Source organism: Siphateles boraxobius, unplaced genomic scaffold (assembly GCF_051911475.1).
Source record: "Siphateles boraxobius isolate OS27281-9 unplaced genomic scaffold, OSU_SipBor_1 9, whole genome shotgun sequence".
Classification (NCBI taxonomy): domain Eukaryota; kingdom Metazoa; phylum Chordata; class Actinopteri; order Cypriniformes; family Leuciscidae; genus Siphateles; species Siphateles boraxobius.
Genome location: NW_027509219.1, coordinates 24174692 through 24195867, shown reverse-complemented (window position 1 = coordinate 24195867; position 21176 = coordinate 24174692). Strand labels below are relative to the sequence as shown.

Below are 21176 nucleotides of genomic sequence, written 5' to 3'. Positions count from 1 at the left end.
TCTCTCTTGGTGGGGACCACCCTCAGTACCCTGACGTTTCTGGCGTCAGGGCTTCTTCTTCGACGAAGCCTTCCTGGCGACAATAACCGTCCTCAAATCGGCCTTGCCCCTGGAAGACCTCGTCTGAGAGCGCCGCGCCTCGGCCCAGTCTTGCTGGGGAGGAGCACGAGACGCGACACTCCTTTTCTGTTGCGCCCGTTGTGAAGAGCTACTCGACGGCCGGGGCTGCTCCCGCCCAGCAGCCCCGGAGACATGAACACGGAGGGGGAGAAATTTCTGGAGCGCCGCCGCCTGCTTTTTCTCTTCCTGAAACCTCTCGATGACCGAATTCACTGAGTCACCGAAGAGGCCAGATTTTTTTTTTTTTTTTTTTTTGGCCGTCTCCTTGGTGGCACGGAGAGAAAGATATGCTGCCTGACTTAATTCTCGAATTACGTCAGCACTAATTTCATCCCCCTCACTCATATCTTTTAAAAGGTCTGATTGATATGCTTGTAATATCGACATAGTATGTAAGCATGCTGCCGCTTGACCTGCCGCCGAGTAAGCTTTGCCCACCAAAGCCGAGGTATTTCTTAATGGCTTTGTGGGCAATGCCGGTGTCTTAAATGACGATGCCGTATCAGGAGATAGATGGCTCGCTAGCGTTTCTTCAGCCTTAGGCATCGCCCCATAACCATAATTCTTAGCCCCAGAAATATTTGAATAAACAGATGTTTGCTGGCTAAATATTCTGGATGACACTGGTCTTTTCCATGACCTCGACACCTCGGTGTGGAGGTCAGGAAAGAATGGAAGACACCGGCGTGGAGGAGCAGCACGAGACGGCAGAAATCTTTCATCTAGTTTACTTTTTGAACGAGATTCCTGTCTATCAGCTAGCCACTCGCGATAAGCTCCTCACTAGCAGGAGACTGAAGTGACGAGTCCCCAGTCTCTGTTGTATCAATACTTTCAACATCCAGATCCTCAGAACTGGATAATTAAAGTGATGGTGCCTCAGCCTGGGGGGAAGAAACCGCAGCGTGTGCTTCCAAACCCGGATCTGAGGCGCTGGATCTACCAGGTAAAGGCTGAGATAAGGCAGAGCCGTCTCAATCCCCGCTGATAGATCCATTTGCGATCCCCACGATTGAAGCCTCCGCTGTGCCTCGGCAGCAGCGGGACCCGAACCACTCTCCTCGAAGAGGGCTCGGCGGGAGCGGAGCGTTTTCATTGACATACGCTCGCAATGCTCGCAACCATCTTCCTCGAGAGCTGACTGGGCATGCTGCACTCCCATACAAACAACACACAGATCGTGAGTGTCCCCACCCGTGATATAACGTGGGCAGGGATGAACACACTTTCTGAACTGCTGTTCGCTCGCCAAATTATATATATATATCGTCTCTTTATAGTTTTTTTATATGTGAAAAACTCCTGCCTAGCAATTTCTAAGGACAGACAAAAACACTTTGAGACACAGACTGATATATTCACACACAGAGCGCTTGCTGAAGACTCAGAATTTGATGCGCTTGTGTTTTGGGGTGCTTATATAGTTTCCTGGTCGATGACGTCACCCGCCTATGACGTTCCGTCTCGCCATTGGACTGATTTCATACGTGCTTCATGACGCACTCACGCAGGGGCGTTCCCAAAGCGTTGTCACGCAGCTCGAGTTCCCTGATAGGGAACTAGCCCCGTCCAAATAGGGCTATAGTTTGTAAGAAATTATATACAGTATAGGCTATACTGAAAAGACATTCAGACATGATATTTTAAAAAGACCCACAGTATGATTGTGTTTAGTTGACTGCAATCAAACTAGCATCCTCTTAAAGTGCATGTCAATGTACTGTCTGATAAACGTGACACACACACACACACACACACTCACTAGAATTATAATACCCATAATGCTCACATACTATAACTCTTCACTTTCTCCCATGGAGATGTTTTTAATTGTATTTATCAGTAAATAAGTCAAATAAATTTTGAAGTCATGTGAATAACAATGACAAAATATGTAAAATATTTTGTCAATATTGTCAAAAATGACTATAGTTATAGATCTACACTATGACTTTACAGAAGACAACAAACAAAACGTTCAATTAAAAAACAAATATGTTAAATGCACTTTTACCTCCATTCACACTACTTATAACATATTACATCCAATGACCTTCCATTGTGCCACTTCACCCTGGACGTTATTATTCTGGCTACTGAAAGAAAGACATAATTTTATGGCTACCAGATGACCTTGTATTGTATCCACATACAGGGTTTGTGAGATGTTTTAAGCTGCACTGACTTTAGGTAAATTGCTTTCAGTTTGATGCGTTCCAGTTTTATTAAAAGGTGACATTTTCCTTGTCAAAAGTGTGCTAAATTAACTCACAAGTCCTTTGGGATGTGTCTTACCTGCATTGTAATACATGAACTATAATATTTTAGAAGTGCTGTCTTTCTCAAAATTGCTCATCCAATAGGACCATTCGGTTTCACAGAGGTAAACCTTTTAAAGATGTGATAAGCTCACAAGGCTGCTCTTACAGACAGCTGTGAAGTAGGTCCATCCAGGACAACTTCATTATCTGTTAAGTAATACAATCATAGAGTCTACTTTGACCACTCCTCTCTCCTGCACTGTACAGAGCGATTGAATTATCCTTTGACACTGGGAAAAGGCATTTAGAATAATTGCTTTGGATCCTCCTTGTCTTTTTTCCCTCTCTTTTCTCTATTTCTCTCGGCCTTCTTGCAGTGAGGGTTTGGGAACGCTGTAGCTCAGTGGAAGTCAAGTGAGATTGACATCTTGACATCTACGTTAATTGGCAATCGTGAACCATCAGCAGGTGCAATGAGAGTTTTCCAGCGATCAGGCGGGGCGTGTGGGAGGACAACAAATGGAGCCAGGGGGACAAGGTTAACACCAGGAGAAGGAAAGACTTCAAACACTTTCTCCCCCTTACAGCTCCAATGCATTCAAAATTTGAACTGGATATTTGCAGTTTGTGGGTGTCGGTTGGTTGGCAAAGATTTTTATCCAGCCTGGTTTCCACAAATGAATGAGAGAAGGGCACTCAGCAGGAGTCAACAGCTCTGCGAACAGAAAGCTGATGCAATCAAACGTAAATGTAGCTTGATTCACAAAGAGTACAAGGATGTAACTGATGGAGTTAGTCATTCTCACTGGTCTGCAAGAGGAGAACTGGTGCAAAAATAACAGTTTTTTAAATAATGTACTGTGCAAATAGGTTTACACATGAGCTGTACTTGTATTTGTAACAAGGTTAGATGTTACGGGAAGAAGGAGGCGGGAATCGGCGAACGTTCACACAATTTAATGACATAAAATAAAACAAATACAAAATGCAAGTAAAAGACAGCAGCCCTTCACGGACGACTGCTGTCATATATAACAAAACAAACACAACACAAGTTCAGGCCTGTCCTCTTTCTATCTCCACTGTCGTCGCTCCTCCTTTTATGCTTCCGCTCCTCCGTGAGAGATACGAGACCGGTGTGTCGCGCAGGTGGTGCTCATCAGTAATCACGGCTTCATGCCGCTCTCTTACGGCCCTCGGCCTCGTCCTGCTCGCCACAGTATTACTATTCCTATTATCGACCATGAATAAGTTATGATTCCATTCATAAGTGGAACCCTCTCATTCACATCCATTTTTTTGGTCCACACACTTTAAAACCTTTTAAAGCAGTAATATTCAGTGGCCATGAAGCACATTATGTTCCTCTGCTGATTTTATAAAGCATCATTCTAGAACTGTGGGCTTTCTGTGTTACGTCACACTTGTTATGGGACATAACATAAAAGAAGATATTTTGAAGAATGTCAGTGAACTTATTTTATGTTCCTCAGAAGAAAGACATTTCTAGAGGTTTGAAAAAACATGAGGGTGATTAAATTATGTTAATTTTTCCATCTTTGAGTTCATTATATATAAAATATATATAAAAGAAATGCTTCTTATATTAGAATGATTTCTGAAGGACTGAATTTTCAGCATCCAATACTCCAGTTGGAGTACTCCACAGGAAGAAACTACATTGTATTGCATTAATATGTCCCATTATTATGGTTTTACTTACATTTTTTTTTATTAAATAAATGACTAGTGAAAAAAACAAGACTTATTTCAAACACTATTTGAATGGTAGTGTGCATAGAAATCCTTATAGAAGATAACAGTTTGCAAAAATAAACAGTTAAAGAAGTTTGTTCTCACTAGAAATCATAATATATCAAATATAAAAGCAGCTGAAGGGTTAAAAAGCCCCCCAGCCTGTGGGTTACAGGTCCATAAAATGCCCTCAATAACTACTGTATATTCCTATATCTGCAATTAGAAAGAGGGGCTGCAAATCCCCATATTACAGAAAATGCATAATTGCTTTTAGAAAATTATTTAAAAATAGAGTCCTAAACCCCAGAGATTCTGTTTGCACAGATAATATATGCATAGACTCATCATTTTTAACACATGAAAACGAACATTTTTAATAGCGAACAGTCATCATGGAAGAATGATTGCTCTTGCTGTCTGTCTCTCTCTCTGAGATTTCACTTATAATCAAATTTACAACATTCCCATTAAAACTAAATCCACTTTTTAGATTACTGTGAAAAATCACCGGTGTTAGTGCTGGGATATGCACCGAACAAATTCCAAGGTGTGATTTTGGTGAGATTGGTGTAAAGTCAAATTTAAACTTGGCGTCCGCACAGCAGTTCATTTGAAGTTTAATGGATCTGGATACTCCTGCATACAAATTCTGAAGTTACTTTTTTGGTTTTCATATTCTTCCCTTTTGAATGTGAACTCAAAGCTGTTGCTTTGCCATGAGTACTCCTCCAGCCAAACCGCAACATGATTGAAAGCACTCAGTGAAGGCATCTCCTTTCCACTTCATCTCACTAGCCCTTTGCAGCCATCTGTAGCTGCAGATGCCAGGCCCGGGCTGCACTAATAGAGCATTTAGCTGACAGATCCACACTATGTCCCGCTCCAAGCCTCTAAATGTCCTTTAGGTGGATAGAGGAGTGTCTGTCTCTGTGGTCTCTGTTCCATGGGGCCCCAGCAGCACAAACTCATAACCTTCAGTTAAAATACTGCCCCCTGTGTATGTGTCTCCTTTGCATATGTTTTTTTCAAGGTCCTGTCTGCTAAAACTGTGCTATTTGGGTTTTATATTTGTCCTAGATTTTTTAAACTCTTTTCTTTCCACTACTATCCTATTTTAATGTCAGTCTCATGACATTTAACTTTGTTAGGCCTAATTTTGTCTGGACCAGTTAACTCTGCTATTATTGGTCACTTTATTGGTCTTTGCTAATGTGTTTTGTACATCCTGGTTCTACTTTTTGTTTTGTAAAGAAAACACTACATGGCATATCCAAGGGCATAATTCAATGTATTTCCTTAAACAGAATAGCTAACATCAAGTATTCTTTATAGGCAGAAACAATGAGCTCATTAAAGCAATTATTACAAGTTGTGATCGTAGTGATTACAATATACAGAAAATTTGGCAGTTGTGTATGTCGATTTAGAGTTGGCGTCATCTGAAGTCCTCGCAGGAGTTGGCATCATCTCTTCACAGGTGTTGGGTCCTTAAAATCCAAACTGGAGCTGGCGTAATTTCTAGTTCTCTAGAAAAAGCCTATGTTTAGCGTAGTGGAAATGGAAAATTATTAGCATAGCTGCCTTTCATAACATTTCAAGCAAAAGCATTCGTGTATTTCATCTGATAAAACTGGAGTGCAAGGTTATGAGATTATGTGAATGCTTGGCTAAAAAGATGTGTCTTTAATCTGGATTTAAGTGTCTCTGAGCCCCTAACATTATCAGGAAGGCTGTTCCAGAGTTTAGGAGCCAAATGTGAAATAGCTCTACCCCACTTTAGTGGACTTAGATATCCTAGGCCAGAGGTCTTCAATCCTGCTCCTGGAGGGCCACTGTCCTGCAGATTTTAGTTCCAACCCTAATCAAACACACCTGAATCAGCTCATCAAGCTCTTCAGGATCGCCTGAATCAGAGAATGTCTAATAAGGGGAGAATTGGCACTGTCTGGTTACTTCCGGTTTCTGGATGGGCTGCAGTAACACGTCTCTGTCCATGCGGCGGCGCTCGCAGGCGAGTGCAGAATGGATGGGAGTCTATGGGGTTTCACCCCCAGATATCCACTTTTCTCAGGATGTAATTTTTTGTCAAGTAATTTGAAAGTTGCATTCAAAAGGGGGGGCTAAGATAATACACTCAGCTGAAAATTGCATTTTTAAGTTCACTTATCTGTTCTAAAAATCCGTTCAAAAATGTGATGACGTCACATAATAGCAGAATGCTAGCGTGTTCCAGCCAACAACGACCTAACCTGTAAGAAATCGAAAGGACATAAGTACTTGTTCATTCGACTTTTGGTCTATAATCTATATTGAACTTGCGGAATCAACAAAACAATCTACGTTGATTCAACGACAAGCAGGAGAAAGGTATACATTTAGCCGTCTAGCTCCATAGACTCCCATTCATTCTGCACTCGCCCGCGATCACCTCCAGTGGAATTCTAATGGAACTGCAACCAAGATAATATAAAACGGGGCTAATAGGAAGTGCCAAGACTCTCCATAGACGGACTCTGCCTGAATATACAAAGGCAGGTGTGCTGAAGCAGGTTGGAACTAAACTCTGCAGGACAGTGGCCCTCCAGGAACAGGATTGAAGACCTCTGTCCTAGGCACTACCAAGAGTCCAGAGTTTTGTGACATTAAATAGGGTGATTTATTGTAAGACAATATAAGATCAGTTAATTACACAGGGAGCTAAACAATTTAGGACCTTACAGGTCAGTAGCAATACTGTGTAATCGATATGAAACTTAATAAGTAACCAGTGTAGAGATGATAAAATATGGGTTGTACCAAATATTTTCTTGATTTTACTAAAAAGTCTTAACATACAGTAAATTGACTAGTTTGAGAAGTTTGGTGCCTCTGAGGGTTGGGCTCTTTTGTCCTGATTATTGGCAAGGTGCCCAGGGAAACAAAGGCTCACCCTGAGCACCTGAAGCAAGGTGACTCCATCACTGGCAGAGTTAGGAAGGAGGGTGTCTGGTACCACAGCACCAGCCTGTGTTCCTCTTTTGACACTTTCCCTGATTGGAATTGGTGAGCCTGTCTCTCACATTGCAGGGCCAGGTGAGACAAGGTGATATACGTCCTATTCTCTGAGCCTGGGCCGGAGTAATAAGAATATAATGGAGATACATTTGCATTCGTCTACTCTGGTATTATAAAGCTCTATATTACACAAATGTGATGGGTTTGGTGTGACAGAAGGGTGGGGGGGGGGGGGGGGGGTGGATCTTTCAAACTGAAATCAATACATAAAACAACAGGCCTAGAAGCCAACGAGCGTTTCGACTAAGAGCAAGGTCGAGGACGGCGAGCTCGTCTCATAAAATTTCACAGATGCATAAACACCTGAATATATCACCCGATACACTCTCTCAATTTAACCTGCTGCCTTCCATTTCAGAGTAAGAGGGACAGAGGGAGAGAGAGAGAGGAAAATTTAAATAGCTGTCCGATATGTTTATGTGTTGGTGTAGCTGGGGGACTCCATGCCAAGGAGCAGTGTTCAGGCCAGGAACTGAGATAAAATTAATCCAGCTCTGACCCGAACGCAGGACACAGGGAGGGAAAGTGAGGCAAGCATTTCCCAGATGCAATTCCATGCTTCAATCACTCATAGTGCCAGCTAAGCAATCAGGAAGGCTCAGAACATCAATATGAAGTAAACAAGTGTCTAAACTCCTTTGAACCGTGACAATTTCTTTTTCCTCTAGGTAAAAAAAAAGAAAGAAAAAAAAAGGCACTACCAAAGACTTTATATATAGAAAGATGATGCACTCATGTTACTATGAATGGGAGAAAGTGCATCACGCAATATGGTGGAAAAAGTCTCGCCTTCTAAATAAGAGAACCAATCAATGATTGGTAAAGTCATTGGCCAACTTTTTGAGCATTGCCCTGCAGTTTTGCTTGGGCACTTTCCCATTGAGAATCGGCAACAAATTTCTATCTGGATAATTTAGATCGGTATGGCCCCTGTGTGGCTGTGTCTCACCTGGTTGCCCGTTGACGGCAACATTGCTCAAAAAGTTGCCCCGTGTATCATCACCTTAAGATGCGCGCTTAGGACTGCACATGCGCATTGGCAGGTCCAGCCTGAAAAAATAGATTTTTTTTTCAGTGCAATTTGAGCATAAGATCCTACATTTATGGGAAAGCTGTAGTCACATTTCAAAAAGACTTGTCTTATAGAGACTTTAACTACGTAGTGAATCAAAACTGCATTGAAGCCTACAGATTTTATTCCATATAAGTTCTTCACAGGTTTTTTTTTTTTTTTTTTTTACTATAAATATTAATAATAGATTAATAATGCTATTAACAAAGGCTGTGGTAATAGTTAATAATTAAATGTATCATTGGAGCTGGGTCTGTGCACTCTGCGGGCTGTGCAGAAAACCTCTACCGCTAATGTAATTTTACAGTAGTGAAAATTATTTTTTAGATGCATTTTGTCAGTAGAAATGCAGTGGAAATCACAGAGTTGGCTGCTGCGGGAAACGTGCACAACGCAAGACGTCCAAAAACGTGAGAATGCTTTACACATGTGAGTTTGATTGAAGCCCTTCATTTAAAGTTCAACATGGCTTGCCATTTCAGATGCTTTGACAGGTGCCGTTCAGTGCATTCAGCGTTTGACTTACAGCTATATCCTTATACGTAAATGTTTTCTATTTCTATTTTTCATAAAAGGTTCGTCCTTACGGCAAACTTCACAGACTTTACTGATCGAGTGCAACAAAAAGGGAGCACAGTTTTTCTGACTGAAATACCCAATATGATTTTTCTATTGGCTTATGGATTATATTTGCAGAAAATAATTTGCTCTGTCAAAAACAAAAGTGTATGATTCTTACATGTTTTGTTCGTCATGATAATCTTCACAAATGGACCCAACGTCTATGAACTTAGCAGCCTAAATACAATCGGTAGAAGTAAAAAGCTAAACGTAGGCTATAAATTAACTACACGGTTGCATGACTTCAAAGCCACCACCACTAATATTCCGACAATTCTTTCAGTGTTTATTTAAAAAATATTTTCCATGAAAGTTTGAGGTAGAAAAGTTCGCAAGAGTGGACTAGTGAGTAGATGAAATTACTTGTTCATTGTGATGATGTCTCTGGCAACTTCTATTCAACCCCCCATTTAGCCATTTGTTAGCAACCACCTTTTTCACTAAAATTCCAAAGGGGTATAACTGATGTATTTTATGTTGTAGAATAAAGCATGAAAAAATCTTGAGCTTGTGTTAACCACAGAACTTATTTAGGAATTTAAACAAAAAACTGCTTCAGTAAACCCATTGACTTCTGGACGATGGAACTGGAAGTGCTAAAACGCGATGTGAAATTTACTCAGATTTTAAAAGCCATTTCATTTGCATTTCTTGTTCAGTTACAAAAACATTATTGAAGCACCTTGATTGTAAGACTAATGTTTTGTTACATGATTACAGTTCATTCTCTTAGACATAAAAATGTATTAAACTTTTTTAGTATGCTTGCTGAAGTAAGACTAGTTAATATGAGGAGTTTGCAATTCTCATACATTCCCAATGTAACAAGAGTACAGCTCAGCAGAGCTTGTTGGCCTTCAGGGCTAATGTAATCTGTCAGAACTGGCCCAGATGTAACATCACATTCACATACACATGTACAGGTGTGTAAACGTGCACATGTGTGCACAAAAGGCGTTTAATGCTCTCTTTCTCTCTCCGTTGTTTATGTCCCTCTCTCTTTGTACTCTCTCTCTCTCTCTCTCTCTCTCTCTCTCTCTCTCTGTCTCTCTCTCTCTCTCTCTCTCTCTCTCTCTCTCTCTCTCTCTCTCTCTCTCTCTCTCTCTCTCTCTCTCTCTCTCTCTCTCTCTCTCTCTCTCTCTCTCTCTCTCTCTCTCTCTCTCTCTCTCTCTCTCTCTCTCTCTCTCAGCACTCCACAGGTCTCTAGGGTTAAGTAAATCAGTCCAGTGTTTTTTTTGTAGAGCAACACAGTATAGAGCAACTTGACCCTTCCTGACAGAACTGAGACATGCCTGTAATTGACTCTAAAATCAAAATGAGACACGCCTAATACAAGGGCACTAGAAAGAGAAATGATGTGCAACTTGACAAACACACACACATAGCACAGGCACTTATATGTCCTGCCCTGTTAGATAAATAAAAAAATGCATTAGGAAGAAGACGCTATTTGTGAGCTGATATATCTCTTATATTACTATAAACTGAATAATACAAACAGTCAGACAGTGTAGTGGTTGCAAACTGAGGACTGTGGTTGAATTAATTATTCTGTTAATCTCCAAAAGGGATCAAACTGAGTCCTGAGTTTGTTTTTGTTTACTGCCAAAGACTGTTTTCACTTTTCACCACCCCAAATATACCCAAAATCAAATTGAGGAAGATAAGTTTTTGTTCAAATTCCTTCCTGGTTATGATACACCTAATGCAGTCTTCATGAAAGCATATATTATTCCACGCAGCAGAATCCAGTCAACATGCATTACTGTAAATCTTTGTTTCAGCCTCAGATATGCTTGGCATATGGGTATATGGGTAGTTGCAGAGAATGTCACTTTTTTATCTTCATTCGTTCATTTAAAGGGTCCTGTGGTGTGATAGATAAATTATACAATTGTATAAATATTGCATTAAGTCTCTCAATTAATATGAGATCATAAAAACGGCATGCATAATAATTGTAAAATATTTTTTTAAATAATTTTAATCATCAATGTCCCAAAAGGATTTCATGTCATCTACCCATATATCACACTGAGGAGCATTTGCATAGACTCAAACTCTGTGCTTGAATTCGTAATGAACAGAGGTGGCATCAAAATATTTGCAGTGTATGTCTTTCAATAAAATATCAAAAACACAAAATGAGTAGACACATGTAACCATGATAACATTATGAAAGAACTTGAATAGCAGATTAGTGCACACTCATATGCACTGTCCTATATTCCGGTTGATGCTTAGTCAGTCCCATGTGAAGCTTCTGTGCCAGGTGTAGTACGGTTAACTATTGTTATAACTCTGAAATGGTTATTTGAATAAATTAATGTTGGAACTGTGAAACTCCTTTTGGTACTGCAAACTAACCACTAATAAATGCACCAAGCTGTAATGCATTCTCATATCCTAGATACTTTAATATGGATGCTGCTGTTCCTCACAGACCCGCACACAAACACTTTAATATTGATGGGGAAATCCATAAAATTGCTTCCTTCACTCTTATCAGCTCCAGCAAGAAATGGAAGTCGTTGCACTCTTTATATCTAAAAGTCTGTAACTGCGGCTCCCCGCGGGGTCTCATTTCTATCCATTCAGGAGTGACGGAGTGAGAAAGGCAGTGTAGCTCATAGTTCTTATGACACTCTTTATTCTGGAACAGAGAGTTCTTGTTCTGCATTAATTGTTGTTTGCTGACCTTTAGCCAGCTGGTGTGATTGCCATCTTCTCCCTGTTGCTTTCAGTCAAGCTGTTTCATTGTACAGACTTTGTAAAATGGTCAAATAAATGGAACGACTGAATTACTGTCATGGCAGACAGGGCTTACAAAAAGCTATGGTGGCGCCGAGAGAGCAGTGCATGTTAAGATGCAGTATCAGTGTTATTGCAATCAAATACCTTACAAATGGCACTGACGCTCATGTTAGTTGCCATGGAGACAGTGATAACTATGCTGTCTTTGTTTTTCTCTTCTTAGGTCTGGCTGTTCACCAGATCATCACCATCACTGTTTCCCTTATCATGATCGTCGCAGCCTTGATCACTACTTTAGTCCTTAAAAACTGGTAGGAAACATTCTTTTCTTTCAGCAGTTTGTCATTGACTTTTCTGTCTATCTGTCTGTCTGTCTCTCCCTATTCCTGTCCCTCTATCTGTTTATCATCTTTTCAATCTGTCCTTCTCTATCCCTGTCTGTCAATGTGGACAGTGACCCCTTATTGTACCAAACAATGCAGACACAATCGCTTTTTTCCCAAACTCAGTGAGCTTCCTCCTTAGGCAGCATTTTATGGCACCTAAGATAATTTCTTCTTTCGATGTGAAAAATGTCTTGACAATAATTATAAACAGTAATGTTCATTACTAAGATAAAATTAAATACAATTACATAAATTAATTGATTATTAGTAAACATACTATTTTACACCAGTTTGTGTGTCATATTTATATGCATGCATCCATTCTTCTCAAGTTGCAATTGCAGTGAAATCAGTCGAGAGTCGAGTCACTTTTGCTGCCTATGTAAAATGTTTCAGATCAGTCATAGCTCCTTTCACACATACAGTCTTTACTGGTAAATAAACAATACAAAAAACAGGGGCCTGGCCCATCCAATCAGGACCTTGACCCACCCTACGTCAAATAACGACCAATTGCAATATTGGTGTGATGTTCAAATCAGAGATCATACTTTTCGGGGTGCTTGGTATTTAAAATGTAGAAAATGTTCTAGCAATTTACCAGTATGAGATGTTGTAACATTACCAATATACTGTATTACCGGTATGATGTGTGTTAAACTAAGAATGATAATTACCAGTATGAGCATGTACAAGGTCAGAACGCGCTGACATAAGAAGTTAGCTTGGGCCAGTCTGCAGTAAGTTCCGCTGCTTTTAATTAATTGTCTATGTAAACATGAGCTAGACAAACATCTGAACGTTGTGCCACATCTCACACTCAAAACCCTGCCTTCTTTTCTATACATCAGTGCTGTGACTCTGCAGTTACTATTGTGTAATATAACTCTAGTACTAAAATAAATATTATTCATCTTGTGTTTTTAAGAGCAAAATTAAATTCTGTGTAGGGATTCACCGATACCACTTTTTCCAGAAGGAGTCCGATACCGATGCTGTCATTTTTGCTACTTACCGATACATGTATTTTCACAGAATTTGTCATTTTTAAATATATTGGTAGAGAAACCAAAAGAATATAAATCATATTAGTTGGCTAACTTATTTGGCTAAGTTAACTTAGTTGCCTAAATTATTTTCATGCTTAATTAAGCCTGCTAAAATGCACTGTATGAGCTTCTGTTACTTTCACTGTTCATATTGCTCTATCATATTTTATCTTTAATTTAATAGTACAGCACACATTTAGAGCTGCTCCAGTAGGGCTCAGTGCTGAGGATTGGGTCAGTGGTACAAATGTTCAAACACAACTGAAATATCAATTATTTATTCCAATTTTGATACTACAACAAAAACTACAGTAATCAAATGTGAAAAAACACTGCATATTCATTACTGTATAAATTTAATATAGATGGATCTTTTTGTAAAGTTACTAAAGGTAGCCTATTTGGTCAAGAGCAGTGAGTAATTTATTTGTCCTTTGTTTGATTGAACATTAAACAATGTTTGAACATTAAAACAGCAGAAGGTTTATTAGACTGCTGCCCCTTTAAGACCGAACGCACATACCCCATTAATACTTACTATGTTCACTTGAGATATAACCGACACTGTTGATACTCGCCAAGAAGTCGTCCATACAAGCGCAAGACGTGAAAGACACAATTCAATTAAGTATTCGCGCGCTGTCTGATACGTTTTCGGGGAGCACGCTTTGGATGCATGTATTCATGGAACTTCTTGTCCTGCAAATATTTTGTAATAATGTAGGGAACCACTCGTTATACATAAATCAGGTACAGTTCATGTTTTACTTACACATACAATTTAGTTCTAATGCAAATAACACATGCTGAGTGAACGATCAGCAATCAAGAGCATTCAACAGAAGTGCCCTCTCTCTCTCTCTCTCTCTCTCTCTCTCGCCAGTTAACGTAAATAAGAAATTATAAGCTAATAAACTTTTTTTGCCATTGACATCCGACTGTACTACAAACTTTTCACTGACGTTTGTGAAAAAGGGATGCGCTCGGCCAGCTCGCGCACCACAGCTATGTGTTTCTATTTCATTTAATATTCCACTAATAATATACATTTACTTCATAGACAGCCTTCTTTTGTATCCCCATTATACAATCTGCTGTCAGTGTTTCTTTGTCTGGACACAAACACTGTACACGTGGCTTGGTATCAGTTGTTGGTATCGGAGCATTTTTACAAGTAGGCCTACGAGTACATGAGCCCGATAACGGTTCTGGAATCGGTGCGTCCCTAATTCTGTGTGATCACCCCCTTACGCCTGTCACTCAGAAGTAAAAAAAAAAAAAAAGTAGCTAAATGAAACTAAAGTGCTTCACCTCATCTAGATGGATGAAGAAACCGGCTCAGCGATTAAAGGTCATTTACAATGATTGAATTCAGGTTCTGGTGTCTGAATGGTATCTTACCAGTATAAAGAGAAAACACAGTTGCTTGCATGAACAGCGCATTTGTGTATTTACTTGAAAAGTCATTCTGATAATTTTACTTTAATTTACTGGGATTTCTGTGTGAAAGAGGCTTATGAGGTTCCATTTCAATTAGGATGCCTATTTATGAAATTCACAGCAAGGCAGCTCACTAGGTTTTTGGAACAGAGCTAATATGTCTGTGTCTGTCTCCCCAGTTCATGTTAAATGTAGGACAGACACAGCGGTTCAAGGTATGATTTTATGTTGGCTTTGTGAATTTGGTGCGTGTTTTTGTAGTTGTGCGCAGTCCGGGAATGGCCGACACAGCAGCCATCAGAGAAAGATCAACCAGCAAGAGGAGAGCTGTCAGAATCTGACCGACTTCACGCCTGCCCGCGTGCCCAGTAAGGTGGACATCTTCACCGCCTACAATGACAGTTTACATTGCTCACACGAGTGTGTGCGGTCCGGCATACCGGTGTACACGGACGAGATGATCCAGCACACACCCATCTACAAGACCTCCTACAATGGAAACAGGCAAGAGGACATGATTCATATATATTCAGTAGGATCAACTGGGCTGAATGTTGGAGCTGCTGACCAAGTTGTTTGGACAGCGAGTCGACTGCATTGACAGCCCTGTCCGTACTTTCTTACAGAGTTTGGCTTCCTCATAGCTTATGGTGTTTATGGTGCTGACAGAATGTTCATTCTGAAAACTTGAACGCTTGACCATATTATGCACAAATGTATAATTTGCTGTTTAAAATGCACATCACAGTTGACCCTGGCATTTTTCCATTTTTATTTAGTTTTTTTATATATATTTTTTAACAGTGGGACTTTTAACTATCAAGCTGTGTTTTAGCTTATAGACAGTTTGCATGTTAAAACCTTCTCAGAAAAGTTAAATGCATCCTCTTTAATGCACCACCACTGCAGCCATTCACACGCAGACAGACTCTTTGGCATTGCATATTGTCTCATGCGGCATGAGCTATTTTTGAGCTATTTATGACAGCTTGTCAAGTTCAATAAAACTTTTAAAATGCAGTGTTCTCAAAAGCCCTGCATTCTGTTCCATTCAAACTGTTTTTGATTGTGTCTTTGTTTGAAAATATATAGTTTCATATTTTTCTTTGGTATAATCGTCAATAATAGAATAATTTAGTCTTTTATGTGCATTTTGGAAATAACCAGTTTAATATGCCAGAGAGTCATTATTTTTCAGATAACCTTGTTGAGACAGTTGTGTTGTCTTTTATTTTTTGTCCTTCCATTGCCCTCGCTTTTATAAAAGACTGAGTATGGGCTAAAATTGTATGAATCATTTCCGTGCTGCTTCATTTAATTCTGTATGCTTCAGAATACAATTTCTAGATGAGGGTTTAGAGGAAATGTAACTGTGGGCGCTTTTGTTTGTGGTATAATGCCATTTAAAAAAAAGAGAGTTTTGAATCAGGGAGTGGGACAGAAGTGCTTATATCTGCAGGATTGAAGAGCTGATGTGTCTGTCTATTTCAGACCGTCGCCCACTGAAAGGCAGCTAATCCCTGTGGCCTTTGTGTCTGAGAAATGGTTCGAGATCTCCTGTTGAGGCCCTTTTACTACCTTTGGGTTGAGCCCACGTCTTCAGTTTGTGCCCTGGTACGTACTATATTTCGTATGGCTCTAAAATTCACATGGTGTAATAGTTCAAGTGTCAGAATTCAAATGAGTTGCAGGCTTGTATAGTAGCTCATATACTTTCAAAAATGGTATCCTCCATACACCAACAGCAGAAATATTAGGTGATGTATTCCATTATATTAGGTAACATGAACTAACAGTGAACCACAGTCATTTGTTTTACAGAATTAATTGTTGACAATAACAATAAGGTCCCATTAGTTTGTGTTAACAAACATTAACAGTGAGCAATACATATGTTACAGTATTTATTAATCTTTCTTAACATTAGTTATAAAAAATACAACTGCTGACAATTAGTTACCTCAGGTTCAATAATAATATTAACATATACAACTTTTGATGTTAATAATGTATTAGTAAATGTTGAAATTAACATTAAGATTAAGAAATTATTTAGAAGTATTGTTCATTGTTAGTTTACTAATAGTTGACTAATAATAAAAAATAGAACCTTATTGTAAAGTGTTACCAATTCATTAATCTAGTTTAATGTTAATTTCTACATGTACTTATATTTTTTTAACATTTCAAGGTGTAACATGTAATTTAATGCATTATATATATATATATATATATATATATATATATATATATATATATATATATATATATATATATATATATAGAGTAGTTTATTTACAAAGTTATACACTATCAAGTCTTGTTCTATTTAAAGGGATTGTTCACCCAAAAATTCTGTCAATAATTACTCACCCTCATGTCATTCCAAACCTGTAAGACGTTCATCTTCGGAGCACAAATGAAGATCTTTTTGATGAAATCTGAGAGCTTTCTATCCCCTCATAGACAGCTACACAACTACCAGCATATTTTATGTGAATAAAAGCCTGAATTCAATCTGTCCATCATATAAAGTGATCGAGTCTCTTCAGAAAATTTGGACTAAGCCGCTCAATTCAAATGGATTAGTTTTACGATCACTTTATGAACTTTTGGAAGCATCAAACTGTCAGTTGCGTAGGCTGTCAATGCAGGGACATAAGGCACTCAGATTTCATCAAAAAGATCTTCATTTGTGCTTCGAAGATGAGCGAAAGTCTTACAGGTTTGGAGCGACATGAGGGTGAGTAATTAATGACTTGACAGAATTAAATTCTTTAGGTAAACTAACCCTTTAAAAAGTGATATCAGTTTAATATTAAAACTCAACTAAAATGTAATCTTCTTTACTTTCAGGATCTCATTGGAAAAATCTGTGAATCAAACACAAAAAGACTAAAACACAATAAAGCAAAACAAAACCACAAGAACAACAACAACAAGCAATCACAGAGATGGGAACTGAGACGAACTGGCAGTTTTGTACAAATGCTGGATCTCTCTAGAAATGGACTGAAGATGTTTATTTTTCTAGACTGATGCAGTGCTATGGAACCACTCCCAAATTATTTTCCATAGACATGTGATCATTTTAGAGATTATATAGAGCTGATATATTATATACGTGTATTACTGCACATGTGGGTGTGCTGGAGTGGAGTTCGGCTGTGGACAGGCCGTGGGGACGCTCTCTGACACGACACGTCTGCTTGTGTGGAGAAAACACTCTCCTGAACTTTGTGCCAATAATGCCATTATGTGCCACTACATATATAGATGGGACGTGTTCAGTTTCGTGGAAAATTACTGACACAACATCAAGTAATTTCAGTGACTGTCTCCCAATATCAATCCGTCATCCGTTTTTGTATAAAAAGTATGAATATGTATTTGAAATATGTTTTGAAATAGCTGAGGAATCGTGTTACAAATGTCCAAAAATATTTATATGGAGCACCATTCATTTAGATGAAAAAAAGTAAAAAATGAACCCAGCGAGGAATAGGACAATACCCAGGTTTTAATTTCACTACATTGTTACTAGACCCCGTTTTAAAGGAATAGTCTCTATTTTTATACAAACGAGGTTACTAATGAGTCAGACAGACCTAATTTAACTGGACTGTTGGGACTGTTAATCTGCGAGTGGAAGTTCAATGAAATGTTAAAGGATTTTTCTTTTCTTTTCTTTCTTTCTTTTTTTAAAGTTACCAAACAATGTGGATGCCAGATTCAGTATTCATTCAAAGCTTATTTGATTTGCCAAAGCCATGCTTCAGACGCTTGTTGAGTTTCTGTTTCTTATCACTGATGAAATGTACTGGTTAATCATGTTTACGGACTCACAGACCCTCAGAGAGCCGTTAGTTTGAGGGTCGATCCTAAATAACACAATCAATGACCTATTAGAACATTACAAAATAGCTAATAAACCTCAACATTTTAAATTCAAAGCTTAATTTGAATAAAGACAACATTCAAGACTCAAAAAGAACAAAATATTGTATGTTTACTTGATTTTTGTGCCTAGTAATTTATGCCAACTTGATTTAATTAGTTTACCTCTATATTGGAATCTGAAGCAAAATCATGAATGTCCCTTTCTTTGTGTGCAACGCTCTACTTTTTAATTTAAGCTAATGGTTTATTATTTATTGGTATTCACAGTTTGATTTATTTGAGCAGAACTGACTGAAAGGCAAATATTCCATCAGCAGAAACAGTTAACGTCTAGTGCCAATCATTTTTATAGCAATCAACAATGCAGTAATATACAAACAGCTGGAAACTTGCCAATCAGTTTCAATTATTGATAAAGCCAGTGGAAATAGATGACAATTCGGATTGTGTGTGTGTGTGTGTGTGTGTGTGTGTGTGTGTGTGTGTGTGTGTGTGTGTGTGTGTGTGTGTGTGTGTGTGTGTGTGTGTGTGTGTGTGTGTGTGTGTGTGTGTGTTTGTGTGTCTGTGTGTGTGTCTGTGTGTGTGTGTGTGTGTGTGTGTGTGTGTGTGTGTGTGTGTGTGTGTGTGTGTGTGTGTGTGTGTGTGTGTGTGAGAGAGAGAGAGAGAGAGAGAGAGAGAGAGAGAGAGAGAGAGATCACAACACTCTACTCGAGCATCACTACACCAAAGAGCTCCATTGTGGCTAGCAGTATTCTGTACATGATAAGTTTAGAAAATAAGAGGGAGGATAACTATATAGTTTTATCCCAAAAACAGATGTTTAATGGTTACAATTAAATATTGTACAAAGGCAAACACTGTGAAAGAGGAAAATAGATGTTTGCAATAGTGTGTCACTGAAAGTGAAACGTCTTGGAGTAAATTTAATTATAGGTTTTCAGATGTTACTCAAAATTTTTATAACCAGTAGAGAGTTGTGATTCCTGTTTTCATATTCAGAAGACAGCAATACATATACATTTATGTCAACCCCCACCCCACCCCACTCCAACCCAACCCAACCCAAACCAATCCATAATTAATTGAACAGTTTACCAGTTCATGTGAACCACACTGGCCAATCAGGTTAGATATTTAATAATCATATATCATATGGAACACTAAAGCTCTGTATTATGTACATGTGTAAATGTGTTTTTCTATATATTTATCTTTATTCTATCTTGTGTGATTTTTTTAAGCTTTCTTTTTTCACAGGATCAGTGGAAAAAGCTTTGAAAAAGGTTTTTGTTTACATTGCATAAGTCGCTGCAGACGTTACAGACATGTGCCAAGCCTCAAAAACACTTGTTTCTGCTGTAGCTGTAGTTCTATTAATAATTAGGATATTCCAGGTCATTTAAATCACATTTTAATGCTAGGAAACTTCATGGGAGATGCATTTAAGGCATTTTACCGATTTCAAGAGTAAGATTGTTTTTTGTTAACTTGATTGCCCGGCAGATAGGCAGTTCAAAATTCATCCGAAGAAGTATGTGCTAAATGAGACACTTTTTGTTTTGTTGGTTAAATTGTAAACACTTCAGGTGTTTGTCATACTCATTCTCCCAAAGAAGGAAAATGGCTCCAAATCATCTCAGTCGACAGCTCAATAAACTGAACGTCAATTAAAAAAAAAAAAAAATAAACCTGAACAGACGACAGGCCCATGTGACTGCCGGCACAGGAAGAGATGATTTGTGCTGTGAGTCTGATAAACATGTCTGGAGTTTGACTGAGTGTGGAATTTTGATTTGCTCTTCGGTCTCGACACAGAGCTCAGAATCAGTTGAATTAAATTCAGCTGGATAAAATGTTAATTGACTATGTGCTAAGCCACGCCTTAAACACTACTGACCTTTTCTACCTTAGCAACTGTTGCCATTTGGCATATCATAAGACAAGCATTTGCTCTACTTTAAGTTTATTGAAGTGTTTGGATAGTTTTAAATGCAGTTTTAAGGAAATAAAAAATATAATATAATATGTCCATATATTATATTATATTATAGTAAAGCATTAGTCATTTAGCCTTGACTTTGCCTAGATTTCATAAAATTATTACATAAATAGACCCTAATGGGTTTAGTTCACCCAAAAATGAGAATTCTGTCATTAATTACTCGCCCTAATGTCGTTCCAAATTCAAATTTCCAAAGCGATTGTGTCTCTTCAGAAAATTTGGATTAAACTGCTCAATTCAAATGGATTAGTTTTATGATCTCTTTATGAAATTTTTGAAGCGTCAAAATGGTAGTTGCGTAGCTGTCTATGGAGGGACAGAAAGCTCTCAAATTTCATCATAAAGATCTTCGAAGATCTAACGAAAGTCTTATGGGTTTGGACCGACATGAAGGTGAGTAATTAATGACAGAATTTTCATTTTTGGGTAAACTGTCCCTTTAAAGAATGGAAAATCCCTTTCCCAAATCCCCTTATCCCTTTTTAGAAATGGGGATAACTATAATTTGCAATTTTCATTCCATCACATGCAAGAATTTTTTTTAATTATTATTTAACTTCAAGTCATACTTTTTATGTAAATCTTCAATAACTTCCTATGGTAGGTTCTGTAAGTCTTGTCTGAGTGGGCAACAGTAACGAGTAACAAAGGGGGCGGAGCTTAGCGAAATAGTCAATTGACCATTTTCATCTGTGCTTTACACCTGAATGTGCTTTCTCATTCATTTCGAGTTCATCAGAATGTTCTCCGAATTATACC

The 21176-nt window shown here is 38.5% G+C and overlaps 1 protein-coding gene across 1 annotated transcript in view; it reads left to right on the top strand.

Moving 5' to 3' along the window:
- The window catches only part of ajap1 (adherens junctions associated protein 1), a 69234-nt gene extending 49600 nt beyond the window's left edge, over window positions 1-19634 (top strand). Inside the window, exons 3-6 of the mRNA XM_077223000.1 lie at window positions 11864-11951; window positions 14777-15019; window positions 16007-16129; window positions 17372-19634. Of these exons, the coding sequence (XP_077079115.1) occupies window positions 11864-11951; window positions 14777-15019; window positions 16007-16079 (404 nt within the window). The 3' untranslated portion in view covers window positions 16080-16129; window positions 17372-19634. The remainder of the gene's footprint in view (window positions 1-11863; window positions 11952-14776; window positions 15020-16006; window positions 16130-17371) is intronic.
- The last annotated feature ends 1542 nt before the right edge of the window (window positions 19635-21176 follow it).